The following is a 13,570-nucleotide window of genomic DNA, read 5'->3' as shown; positions in this document are numbered from 1 at the left end:
AGCCGTGTCTGAGTTTGGTATGTGTGTTATATGCTTGTCACTCTTGCTTCTGTCATTCCTCCACACTTCTTTATTGCCTCATATCATGCCTTTTTCCTCCCTCCACCGTTAACACACATCATTCCCTCAACTGACTTTTCAACTGTTTGCTCACTCTCTCTCAATTTTAAATTTTAGTCTAACATTAAAAAAAAAAAAAAACTATGTTTTTTTTTTTTTGCCAAAGCATTTACAGCATAGCTGCATACAATGAAAAGTCTGCTATATAAAATAAAGAGGTTGCATAAACATTACATTAATTCATTTAGCTGACGCTTTTATCCAAAGCGACTTACAATTTCTATATATGTCAGAGGTCGCACACCTCTGGAGCAATTAGGGGTTAAATGTCTTGCTCAGGGACACATTGGTGTCTCACAGTGGATTCGAACCAGGGTCTCTCACACCAAAGGCATGTGACTTATCCACTCCAATAAAAATCAAGCAAAGAAAATAGTAGTAATTAATAGCCTACTACATATATTTATATTCCTTGACCAAGTATTTAAGAAAGGTAAAGATAAAGTGTATGGCTAAATGTGCTAGTAATAGAAGTAATAAGCTAAAGTTTATTGTTGGAAACATGCATATACAATTCCTCTATAATTCGGAGTTGTCACAGTGCCAATATAGACTCAGTATTACTAAAGACATTGCATATCCAGATGATCGTTGAATCATGTGAGTTTTTAATGGTTAATTCTTAAATTATTCCAGTTGATCCCCTCAGTCTGGAATATATGGTTTCATCCTTGCAGTAGTGACACCTCTCTTTAGACACTCAGACGTCACAAGTGTTCCCGAAATCTCTCATCAGCATGTCTTTTAGGGCTGTTTCTCTGTTCACCGTGCTCTCAGCAATCACGTCCCACTCAGCGGAATTCAGCTCTTTTGATCACAGTGGATTGTGTGAAAGCAAAGCAAGGATAACATTCACCATTCTTTTCAGCTCCTTCTAGTACTTGTCTTGTTCACTACAACACTGGCAGAAATTGTCATTCATTTTAAATTAGTTATGTGCTGTAATGTGTTCTGCTGGTAAAGCTTTGAACAGCTTTGAGATGCTATCTGAATCCTGAAATTGAATCGAGACATTGTTGGTGGAGCTCTGGAATTTTTAATTGGAATTTTACACCCATTTAAAAACATAGTATTGATGACATGCAGTAGATGTTTCCCTTTTCTCAGAATTCTTTTATTGTGTGCGTGTGTGTTTTTAGCATGGCGAGCAGTGGCAGAGGGGCAGCTGTACCACCTGTGTGTGCGATCGCGGTCATTCTCGCTGTCAGACAGAGAAGTGCCCTCCTCTCCACTGTGATAAGGTCAGCAGAAACCCATTACACCCCAACATTTCATGACAAATACCTTTCTTGACAAGAAAACTTACTGAGAACATCACAAAAGAGAAGCTGTTGGCTAACTGACTGTTGCCATTTACAATTTATCCCTCTGGAGTCTAAGGGTATTTTTGGGGCCTGGAGAAGTTTCGTCATGCCCTCACATTTGTGCTTTTTTCAGTTTCTTATACACATCTAAATGGCTTAAGTCTAGTCTCACTGTAATCAGCACAAACTGGGCTATAATAAAATGTGAGCAGCATGTATGTACATGATTGTATTTCTGAGAAACAAATTTAATGCGTGATTACTGAAAAACTGTAAATCACTTGAATAAGGCATATTCGCGAAGCAAACAGTAAAATAAAAAAAACTTGAAGAACAGTCTTGCTGCATTGTCTTCAGTTGTGTGGGCATATTCAAGGTGCGCGCTTCAGTGAAACATTATAATTTCAAAAGCGCATTAAGCGCGGGGGCGTGGTCTCATTAGAAGATAATGAAGGGAGATGTGAAAAACAGACATCGCGTTGTTTTCATATGGATTACTTTATCACAGAATATTTGTTTTCGGCAGCACTTGTTTAGTTTAAAAGTGGTCAAGCTTTCTATAGATATCTCTCTCATGTCTCTTCGTTGAGTATTCACAGAGTTACAGTTCATTTTAATGACGTGTTTGTAAATGAAGATCAGCACAGACAAAGGATGCAGACAGCACATTGAGCACATTGTTATTTTGTCTGTATAGAAAAAAAGTAGACCCTTTACAGATTCGATTGATGTATTTCTCTTATCTGTACGATCAAAACTGAGAGTGTAATTAAAGTTCTTTTCGGGGTTATCAGGAGAAAATGCCTCATAACGCATATACGCGTTAATCAACTCCAGAGGGTTAATACAGTCTCCCTTTGATTCTTGCAGCTTATGCTTCTTTGGTCTGAAAGTGACAGTTAGGATTTTTCGTCATGCAGGATTGTTTGCACCATATATTTCACATTTTGTCTGTAGCTTCAGCGTGTTTTCCAACTCAGTCTTTTGCTTTCATGCAAAATTCATAATCTTATGTAACTGTGCTTTAGAACAATTCTCAGCAGGAACAGACATTTCATTTTTATATCTTACCTTAATAAGTGTGAATCTTTAAAGAGCGTGAAATCACCCCATTAAATGAAAATGAGTCTTTTATGGCTTTTTGTTCCTATTTAATAGCTAGAGTCCATCTATATGTTAAAAGTTGGCATGATTACAGATTTACTAGCTTTTCTTTTCCAGTCTTCTGGTTATTTTCCTAAAACAACAGGCACGAGTCCTTCAGTAGGTCCCATCCAAACTCCTAATTTCTCATTTCTAAAACCTCCACATAAAAACAGTTGTGAGGTTTTTAAAGAAATATTCTGGGTTAAAAACAAATCCGTCTCTGTTAAATGGATCTTGTCGTTTACAACAGATTTTTTTCCCTTTTACAAACTGAAGCAGAAGTAAAAATGATTTGATGTGCATTATAACAAGTGTGTGCTAACGTGTGTTGTTCTCAGGGTCAGATGAAGATCAAGCGACCTGGGCAGTGCTGCCAAGATTGTGTCTCGTCTAAAGGCAGCTGCCTCTATGAGGGCATGGTCCGTTATCATGGTGATATGTGGAATGACACCGGTTGTGAGTTCTGTATGTGTGAACGGGGTCAGGTCCTGTGCCAAAGGGTCGAGTGTACCAGAATGGAGTGCCCACAGGTATGTGTCCAAATTTTATAATCAATCAATCAATCACCTTTATTTATGTAGTGCTTTAAACAAAATACATTGCGTCAAAGCACTGAACAACATTCATTTGGAAAACAGTGTCTCAATGATGCAAAAAGATAGTTAAAGGCAGTTCATCATTGAATTCAGTTATGTCATCTCTGTTCAGTTTAAATAGTGTCTGTGCATTTATTTGCAATCAAGTCAATGATATCGCTGTAGATGAAGTGACCCCAACTAAGCAAGCCAGAGGCGACAGCGGTAAGGAACCGAAACTCCATCGGTGACAGAATGGAGAAAAAAACCTTGGGAGAAACCAGGCTCAGTTGGGGGGCCAGTTCTCCTCTGACCAGACGAAACCAGTAGTTCAATTCCAGGCTGCAGCAAAGTCAGATTGTGCAGAAGAATCATCTGTTTCCTGTGGTCTTGTCCTGGTGGTCCTCTGAGACAAGGTCTTTACATTGGATCTGTATCTGGGGCTCTAGTTGTCCTGGTCTCCGCTGTATTTCAGGGCAGTAGAGGTCCTTTCTAGGTGCTGATCCGCCATCTGGTCTGGATACGTACTGGATCCGGGTGACTGCAGTGACCCTCTGATCTGGATACAGACTGGATCTGGTGGCCACGGTGACCTCGGAACAAGAGAGAAACAGACAAATATTAGCGTAGATGCCATTCTTCTAATGATGTAGCAAGTACATAGGGTGTTATGTGAAGTGTTTCTGGTTCCGGTTTACCTAATTAATGCAGTCTAAAAATCCTTTAACGGATTTGGATATTAAAAGCATATTAGTATGTTATGTGTATGCCAGGTTAAAGAGATGGGTCTTTAATCTAGATTTAAACTGCAAGAGTGTGTCGGCCTCCCGAACAATGTTTGGTAGGTTATTCCAGAGTTTAGGTGCCAAATAGGAAAAGGATCTGCTGCCCGCAGTTGATTTTGATATTCTAGGTATTATCAAATTGCCTGAGTTTTGAGAACGTAGCAGACGTAGAGGAGTATATTGTAAAAGGAGCTCATTCAAATACTGAGGTGCTAAACCATTCAGGGCTTTATAAGTAATAAGCAATATTTTAAAATCTATACGATGTTTGATAGGGAGCCAGCAAAGACAGGACCGGGCTAATATGGTCATACTTCCTGGTTCTAGCAAGAACTCTTGCTGCTGCGTTTTGGACTAGCTGTAGTTTGTTTACTAAGCGTGCAGAACATCACCCAATAAAGCATTACAATAATCTAACCTTGAAGTCATAAATGCATGGATTAACATTTCTGCATTTGACATTGAGAGCATAGGCCGTAATTTAGATATATTTTTGAAATGGAAAAATGCAGTTTTACAAATGCTAGAAACGTGGCTTTCTAAGGAAAGATTGCGATCAAATAGCACACCTAGGTTCCTAACTGATGACGAAGAATTGACAGAGCAACCATCAAGTCTTAGACAGTGTTCTAGGTTATTACAAGCAGAGTTTTTAGGCCCTATAATTAACACCTCTGTTTTTTTTTTTATTTAGCAGTAAGAAATTACTCGTCATCCAATTTTTTATATCGACTATGCATTCCATTAGTTTTTCAAATTGGTGTGTTTCACCGGGCTGCGAGGAAATATAGAGCTGAGTATCATCAGCATAACAGTTAAAAACTAACACCATGTTTCCTGATGATATCTCCCAAGGGTAACATATAAAGCGTGAAGAGTAGCGGCCCTAGTACTGAGCCTTGAGGTACTCCATACTGCACTTGTGATCGATATGATACATCTTCATTCACTGCTACGAACTGATGGCGGTTATATAAGTACGATTTAAACCATGCTAATGCACTTCCACTGATGCCAACAAGGAACACATTTCTATGCAGATCCGTTAGCAGAGACACATGCTTATTCTACTCATTAAAAGACACAATTAACAAGCTCAGCTGGTGGGGGGATCCCTTATATACTGCCATTTGAAATGTGGATAATTATTAGTCACTGTAATTAATCACTGTAAAGATTATTCTTTAGAGAGAAAACTCTGATTTAAAAGTCCTGTGAATCGCACTAGGGTCATGGTAGAGTTCATAACTGAAGTTTGAAGGAGTACACGAGTCTGATCAAAAAACTCTCAAGGTTTAAACGTGACATATGTTCTGGTGTGTAAAACTATTATGCATGCTGTAAAAAGCGGTAACATGTAGTTATTTTGAGCTATTTCTACTTGTTTTTCTACTAGTCCCATTTTTAGGATAGTTTTGTCATCATTCACTCACTCTCAGTCCAAACCCATATAATTTTTGTTCATCTTTGAACTAAAAAAATAATATTTTTATTATGATTAGAAGCCTAAATGAAATATGTTCATCATATTATTATTTTTTATTTATTTTTTTGTGTTAACTAATCATTTGGGTCAGTTTGGTGATGCTGTGTGTTTTTTTTTTTACTTGATTTAAACCATGTTCTCACATGAAGTACATTTTAGGTAACTTTTTTTTGTTTCAGTGCAGTGGTTTAAGGTCCTAGATTAACTAAAATAAGAGCTGATGTTCAATGAATTTATAGCAACAGAATGTCTGATTTAACAAGAAACACAAAAGATGCTTCTGTATCTTTTAGAAAACAATGATCAAACCTTCTTTCTCATCTTTAGCATATTTTACTGACATCTGCTGATTCATTTGTAAGACCACCATGACTTTGGTGATCAAACTGTGTTACACATAGACAACTAAAAGATTCTCTCATGAATGTAAATGACTATTGGTAATGTCCCCCTATAAAGAACCTCAGAGGTAGAATTGGAAATGTGATGTAATTAGAGATTTGTGGCTCTGTGTCAGACAGCTAATCATTCCCCTGGGGGTGTTTTCATGATGAAATTAAATGAGCTCAAATTTCACACCTTGTGCCAGGGAGAAACACTGGTCCATTTGCCTGGGAAGTGCTGCCCAGAGTGTAAGACAACAACCAGTTCCTGTACATATTCACAGCCACATCAAAAGGTACAAAGCATGCTTCTTTAAATATGGTTTTGGTTAAACATACATTGGTTTTATATCCATGTTCACATGTGAAATACATATGCTACCATTCAAAAGTTTGCGTTCGGTAAGATGTTTATGAAAGAAGTTTCTTATTCTCTCCAATAGTGCATTTATTAGATCAAAAAACACTGTGAAAACAGTACTATTGTGAAATATGTTTTTTATTTTAATATATTTTAAAATACAATTTATTTCAGCATAATTTCTTCAGTGAATTCAGTGTGACATGATCCTTCAGAAATTATTCTAATATGCTGATTTGGTACTTAATTAACATTTTGTGTTATTAATGTTGAAAACAGATGTGCCGCTTAATATTTTGTGTAAACTAAGATTTTTTGCAGGAATTTTTTACGTAGAGAAAGTTCAAAATAAATATTTTTATTTTAAATAGGTTTTATCTAACATTATGAATCTATTCCTGTTACATCTTATCAGTTGCGTGTCCTTGCTAAATAAAAGTGTTACTTTCTCTCTCAAAAAAATACAAATAAATACTGACCCCAAACTTTTGAGCTTTTGATAGAAATTAAGAAAAAAGACAAGCTAATCAAATCCACCACCATTCAAACGATCTTTGTCCATTTAGGGGCAGAAAGCCAGCATCAAGGGTTTTAGACGCCTCACTGTAAGTAAACATGAAAAAATGGTTTGCAAAAATTTATAAATACAATTATATCCGATTGTTTGTCTAAGCAAAAATGTCTGTGTACTGTTCTTTTGTCTCTGGTCTCAGAATCTAGAGAGCGTCAGAGAGGGGCTGTGTCATGAGTGCCAGTGTCAGGAGGGTCATGTGACCTGTTATCAGCACTCCTGTCCCACCTGTCCATTGGGCACCCTAACTATACCTCACCCTGAACAGTGCTGTCCGGACTGCAATCCAGGTGAGCTATGTTGGTGTTCATTTCCCAAACGTCAATGATGTATGAAGCTGCTGTAGTTAATTACCATGCTCTCTTGTGAATATATTGCAATATAATCAGTGAAAGTGGGGTTATACTTTGATTTATTTACTCCAAAAGAACATTACATCATTCTATTCCTAGTTTAAAAGCATTTCTTTATATGATAAAAATAAAACATGATTCTGAATTGTTCTGAAAATCTTTCTTTATCAGCCCTCCAAGGAACAATTCCTTAACCGAAAAGACAAAACAGTTGATCTCAGTGGGAGAGAGAGTAGAGTTATAGTATTAGATTATATTATGGTTAGTTGATGTGGTTATTTAGCTCTGCAGCACCCATAAGACTTGGGTCTGCTCTATATACTAAATTTCCAAGTGGCTTCAAGAGATGCTGCAAGAATGAACATGCATCTTTCACTCTCTCTCTTTCTCTTGGAAAAAGCCAAAGAGAGCAAGCAAGCAGAATGTGTTTGCATTTGCTTTTATAAGATATGTACTGTATGTTTATCTGAAGAGAAGGTAAATTGTTTGGATGTTTAAATGTATGTGTGTTGACCGTTTGGCATCTCTGTGTTTGTGCTTATTAGATAATGCTAATGAATTCTCTAAACACAGCAGTCAAAGAGTATATTATCCTTTAAACTTTTTCACAGAAATATGACTTTCCTGTTTACATTTAAAAAAAAGTTTTCCCTTATATATTTATCATATGTATTATAAATTATATATGGTAAGTAGCATCTTGTGTGGTTATAGTGCTTGTTAGCCGGTTAATTTCCAGATTTTATAAATACGGAAAAAACAGTGTGTATGCATTCACAGCCACATAACCATTTGTTAACTCGACTGCCTGTTGTGAGGAACAGAAGGAGCCCAGCATCAGCATCAGTGTTTTATCAGATGACCTGCAGTGTTACTGTGAGAAATGCTGGGATCCGGAACGATTTACTAGCTAGTGGCCATATTATAATACATTGCACTCAAAGGTGCGTAGAGTACCCAGAAACTATACTCAAGGAAAAGTAAAAGTACTTATAGAAAGTTTTACTCAAGTAAAAATAAAAGTAATAGTCTGAATAGCTACTAAAAAGTTTAGGATAAATAAAAAAATACTCAAGTAGTTAGTTACTAGTTACTTTGGATCATATACTGTATCTCTATAGTCTATTTTTATTTAGATATATAAATGTATGTATTGTATATACTATATTGATTTACTATCAATGATGTTCTTTTTAGCTTTCTATTTATCAAAGAATCCTAAACAAAATGTCACAGGTTCCAAAAAATATTAAGCAAGAAAACTGTTTCCTGCACTGGTAATAGACCAATATATTAAAATGATCTCTGAAATCTGATGAAAATTCAGATTCGCATCACTGAATTAAATTATATTTTAAAGTAGGGCTGTACAGTATATTGAACGATATGATCATGTGCATCTCGTCAGTAAAGTTGGTTCTGTGATTAGCAGTAAATCCCCATCACCTGCTTTCCAATGGATCAGCAGTTAATACACAGAGCCGTAGTTCACTGACAAGCTACGCTATATCAAATTCATAATTGAAGATGATTTGCCTTCGATAATGAACTCTATATAGCATAGCTTGTCAGTGAAATTCATTGTTTCCACAGAAGAAGATCAGCGCCTGCTTCTACATCACTGCCTGTTTAGCCCCGCCCACTGATTCACGCATGTAGTGTAAATAACGAGGGATGTAAATGAAGGTCTATGCAGAAACCAAACGATAGAGATGGCTCAGAAGACAACAAGAAGACAATCAATATGTTCTGAGTATTTATGTGTATTTAACCTAAATCACATCAGTGTCCATCTGTGAAGGATTTGGCTTTCAAACATACACAAATGTTAGCTAATCATACCAGTGAGCATTAACTTCGGAGTCTACAATCTGCCACGCGTATTCAAATAGATCGTTCAGATGACGGGTCAAAACAGGACAGAAATTAACCTAGTACTTTTAAATAATAATTTAATAATTTTGAGTACTCGTACTCATTGATTACTCACTTCTTTGATTGTTCTGGTTGGTCTTTAATAAGGAAATTTAGTCATTTGTGACATTTGGGTTTGCGTGGCTGCAGGTCAACTGGCTCTTTCTTATTAGAGCAGAGGTTATGAATGATAATGATTATCAAACTCTATGACTGATAATTTAAGTTAGTGTTTTTAAACCGTAACTTTATCTGTCCTCTGAAGAGTTTGACTGTGTTTTTGTGTGTGTGTGTCTGTAGCAGTGCAGTGTCACAAGGACTGTTTGACATGCTCTGGCACACCAGATCACTGTGACAGCTGTCAGAACCCTTCTGCCCTGTTGATGAATGGACGCTGTCTGCAGTCATGTCCTGAAGGCTTTTTCGCTCAGGGCAAAGTTTGTGCAGGTATAAACATACTTTTTTTCTTTCTTTTTTTTATTGTGCTTTATCATTGTACTTCTACAGCCCATTGCTATTTCCTCCTCCTCCTTCTATTTTCTCACCAACATTCACACACGTCTGGCTTAAACATAATTTTACACCATGTTTTTTTTAAATCCTCACAACGCCCAGTGCTTTGGGTGACTTCCACAAATAGCTAATCCTATAGTGTGTGTGTGTGTGTGTTTTATGTGGATGTGCATGTACATGTACATGAGTAATGTTTCGTCACAGTCATTTCAACAAGTCAAAACAAATTCCAGATCCTATACTGGAATTTCCCCTCACTTTGGAGGGATATAGCATCATTTGACATCTTACTGTCTCTAACATCCAATTTCAATTAATATATCGGTGTTTTGTGCCCTGCTTTTGCATAGTGTTTGCCAGTGTAGCCACAAAGTGAATCCCCCAGCCCCTATCATCCTTCTTTCTGTTTTTCTACCAGCCTGCCAGCCGTCATGTGCCACCTGTGAGAATGACTTTGAATGCACAGCATGTGGTGGGTCCTTTCTCCTCAGTGGCAGGCAATGTGTGACCACCTGTGAGAGAGGTCTGTTCCAGGACCACACACGCTGTCTCAGTAAGTCAGCTGCAGTTTACTGTACATTTCATTCACTTTTAATGTTTTGACTTTCTGTGATGCTGTTTAATTCTGCTTTAACTTTTTATCATTCTTAAACAAGAAAGCATGACTTTTATCATGCAACCTTAAACAAAGTGCATGCATTGCATCTTAGCAGATAGCTGAATAGGAAAGATGACAGTAATACTTAAACAATACAGTATTGATGTGATTGTGGAGCTATCATAGAAATATTGCTCAAAATCGTTATACTTTTATATTTAGATATGTCTTTATATAAAAAAAAGTTGAACAGATATTAAATATAATTATGTATGTACATTCCATATTACTATACCATATTTATTTCCTCCTCATTTTGATAGAATTTCATTGTTATTTATTAATTTATTACTCAATGCTATATGATAATTGTGAAATGAAGCTGTATGAACTGTATTTATTTATTTAGATGTGTACTTCCTATTATACAACATTTTATGTTATCTCTAAAAGGTCAGAGTTTTTTTTTTTTTTTTGCTATTAAAGCCAGAAGGAGCATTACTGCACCTGCAGTGCATTCACTCCTTGCATAAGAATCAACCTCAAGACACGGGTACCTAGTCTTGTCAGGCTACCTGACTATAGCAATCCAATCTGGAGGGAACCATGCATTAGTGACCTGCTAACTGGTCTGTGACTGGGACCACTAGACTGTACAGCAATTACCTCAGTCCCCACTCTCATTCAATTTCACACTTTAATAAGCATCTTCCACAGATTGGACCGCATTGTTCTACAAGGGACAAGATGGGAAAGAAATATCGGTTTGAGCCCATTATGGTGGATTTAGCAAGAATGAGTCATTCTGAGTAACTGAATGTGGAAGTTTTTTTTGTGTCCAAACAATACGATTCATTCTCTCTGACTGAGAGCAAAAATTCAAATGTTCAAAAAGTTAATTAGCTAAGCTGAAAAATGTGGGAATCTTAGAGGAAGGTCTTAGATGTTCCTTCATCATCTGTTCTCTTCTCTGTCTCTTTGTGTCTGTGTCTATCTCTTTTACCTTTTAAACAATGTTAGAATGTTACATTATTATGTTTTGTTTATTATATCTCATGTAACACATTGCTATTTTGAAACAAACCACTAACAGACCTTACTGAACCCTTCTTACAGTACATGCCATAACTTGGATATTTTCAAATATATCCTTTCACATCTGCAGCGTATCAAGAAGTCATGTAAAACCTTGAAGAGTTGTGCTGACAGACAAGCCCAAGTGTGCTGTCATTAATTTTTCTAGCATGGCAAGCTTTTCCAAATCCACTAAACATGGTTACCAGTGTCTCTTGTTCACACTTTGTTGTTGGCTGTCAAAATATTTGGTTCCATTCCAGCTTCTCAGGGTTCGGGGCCAGTTTGGTGCCAGTGTGTGTGGAGAGGTGCCATGTAGAAGCATGAATGTTTCTCACTGGGCGCTGTGCCCAGATTTGTAGTTTAATCCTGAGCACTAGACTCACACAAAGAATGAGAGAAGGTTTATTGTGACTTTATTGCTGCACAACTTTATTAGAGATTAGAGGTTAAATTCTGTGGTGTTTTTAACAGTTTATGATAATTGATTATTTATAAAAATAAAATAAAAAGCATTTTAACCATATTTATACATGAATCTGAGACAAATTCTGACACAAGGCATACTTTTATGTAAAATAAAATCTTACATATTAAAAATAAGTGGTTCTTACTAAGGAAAGTATCAGGATTTGACGTTTTAATGTGTCACCATTTTCGCTCTGGACATGAATGATACAAACTGTGTGACTTAATGAGAGTTATGATGTTACTTTTCTTAGTAAATGCTGAATTTTCAGCAGCCATTACTCCAAACTTCAGTGTCACATGATCCTTTTGAATTCATTTTAAATGATGATTTTGTTCTCAAGGAACACATCGAAACATAACATGTTGAAAACAGTTGCACTGAATAACATGACTGTGCAAACCATGGAAACTTTTTTTTTTTCCAGCATTTAGCATTTTGGCATTTGACATTTAACAGCATTTATTTAAAATGCACATTGTTGGAAGAACATCGAAGGACCAGAATACTTTGAGTGACTTTGGACAGGAAGTAACCACATATAACAACCAATTTTATATATATATATATATATATATATATATATATATATATATATATATATATATATATATATATATATATATATATATATATATATATATATATATATATATATATATATATTGTTATTTCCTTTTATCCTATTTAATTATTTGTATTATTATTGTCTTGCTTTCTTGTCACTGTCAATCTGTTTTTGTTATGGAAGCTTATGTCACCAAAACAGATTCCTTGTATGTTTAAACACACCTGGCAATAAAGCTCTTCTGATTCTGATAATTCAGCCTAACGTTAAATTTATTAGCATGGATTGTATTTGGTGTTTATACTTTCGATATTTTGATTGGCCTTTGAATAGATTGTGCTAGCAGCACACACATCTTACCAACAGATGATTATAAAAGGTTATTGTGTGTTTTAATGCACATATTCAACATCTTACGTACAGTATGTGATTCTGTACATGTCCTTCAAATCATGAGACTTTCTTTATATACAAGTGTGGTGTTCAGCCTTTTTTGTGCCTTTTACAAGCTCCCTCATCTTTTGTTCTTATCTGACTGTCACTTTAATTCCTCACAGAATAGCCACAACAGAACTCTAGAGCATAAAGTAACCTTGTGATGCCATCTTATGCTGTTTTGTGTGTGTGTGTGTGTGTGTTGTTTAGTTTGATTTTTAACACAGTATTGACTTCTTCCTCTTTAGGTTGCCATGACTCCTGTTCATCTTGCCAGGGGGCGGGGCCTCAGGATTGTTTGACATGCTCAGACCCCTCCCACTTACTGAAGGATGGATTCTGTGTTTTGGATTGTGGTCCAGGCTTTTATGCTAATCAGGGCAGCTGTTATGGTATGATGGGCTGAATTCACATCTTAGTTAATCTGTGTGGTTTGTTTGTTGGTCAGTAATAAAATTAAACATCTTAACAAATAAGTAATCGAACAAAGATTTGCTTAAAACTTTTAAAACAAGTTTAAGTAAAATGTTTGTTTGAAAAATTAAACAAACTTTTGTGTTTTTTTGTCACGACTAAGCTGGAATACATTACATTTTGCCCAGTTTTGCCCAGATTTGGTCCAGATTTGCAGTCTGGAGGAGATGTCACTAGTTACCGAAAGTCAGAGCCAGACTCCAAATGTTGGGCAGATGGAGTTGATAGATTTTATAGAAAATACAGTGTATGATCAGCACAGATTTCGTTTTTAGCTTCAGATCATGACTCCATCCAGTCAGAGCATATCAGTCACGGAACGCATATTGTTTTTATTTGTCACACGTTTCCTATAACCAACGCATATATTTCTGCATGTGTTTGTTGTGTGCAGAACATTGCGAAAGTCCTGTAGTGTATCTGACACACAGTCGTTTATGA

At 36.2% G+C, this 13,570-nt stretch overlaps 1 protein-coding gene across 2 annotated transcripts in view; it reads left to right on the top strand.

The window, feature by feature from the left end:
- LOC128002999 (extracellular matrix organizing protein FRAS1) overlaps positions 1 to 13,570 on the top strand; it is a 110,071-nt gene that overhangs the window by 43,612 nt on the left and 52,889 nt on the right. For both annotated transcript variants that reach the window (XM_052592489.1, XM_052592490.1), the window contains exons 8-15: positions 1,260 to 1,361; positions 2,909 to 3,100; positions 6,006 to 6,095; positions 6,727 to 6,765; positions 6,874 to 7,021; positions 9,299 to 9,445; positions 9,930 to 10,064; positions 12,904 to 13,047. In XM_052592489.1, coding sequence (XP_052448449.1) covers positions 1,260 to 1,361; positions 2,909 to 3,100; positions 6,006 to 6,095; positions 6,727 to 6,765; positions 6,874 to 7,021; positions 9,299 to 9,445; positions 9,930 to 10,064; positions 12,904 to 13,047 — 997 coding nt within the window. The remainder of the gene's footprint in view (positions 1 to 1,259; positions 1,362 to 2,908; positions 3,101 to 6,005; positions 6,096 to 6,726; positions 6,766 to 6,873; positions 7,022 to 9,298; positions 9,446 to 9,929; positions 10,065 to 12,903; positions 13,048 to 13,570) is intronic.

Source organism: Carassius gibelio, chromosome A5 (assembly GCF_023724105.1).
Source record: "Carassius gibelio isolate Cgi1373 ecotype wild population from Czech Republic chromosome A5, carGib1.2-hapl.c, whole genome shotgun sequence".
In the NCBI taxonomy this organism is placed as follows: Eukaryota; Metazoa; Chordata; class Actinopteri; order Cypriniformes; family Cyprinidae; genus Carassius; species Carassius gibelio.
This window is presented reverse-complemented; position numbering and strand designations above follow the sequence as displayed.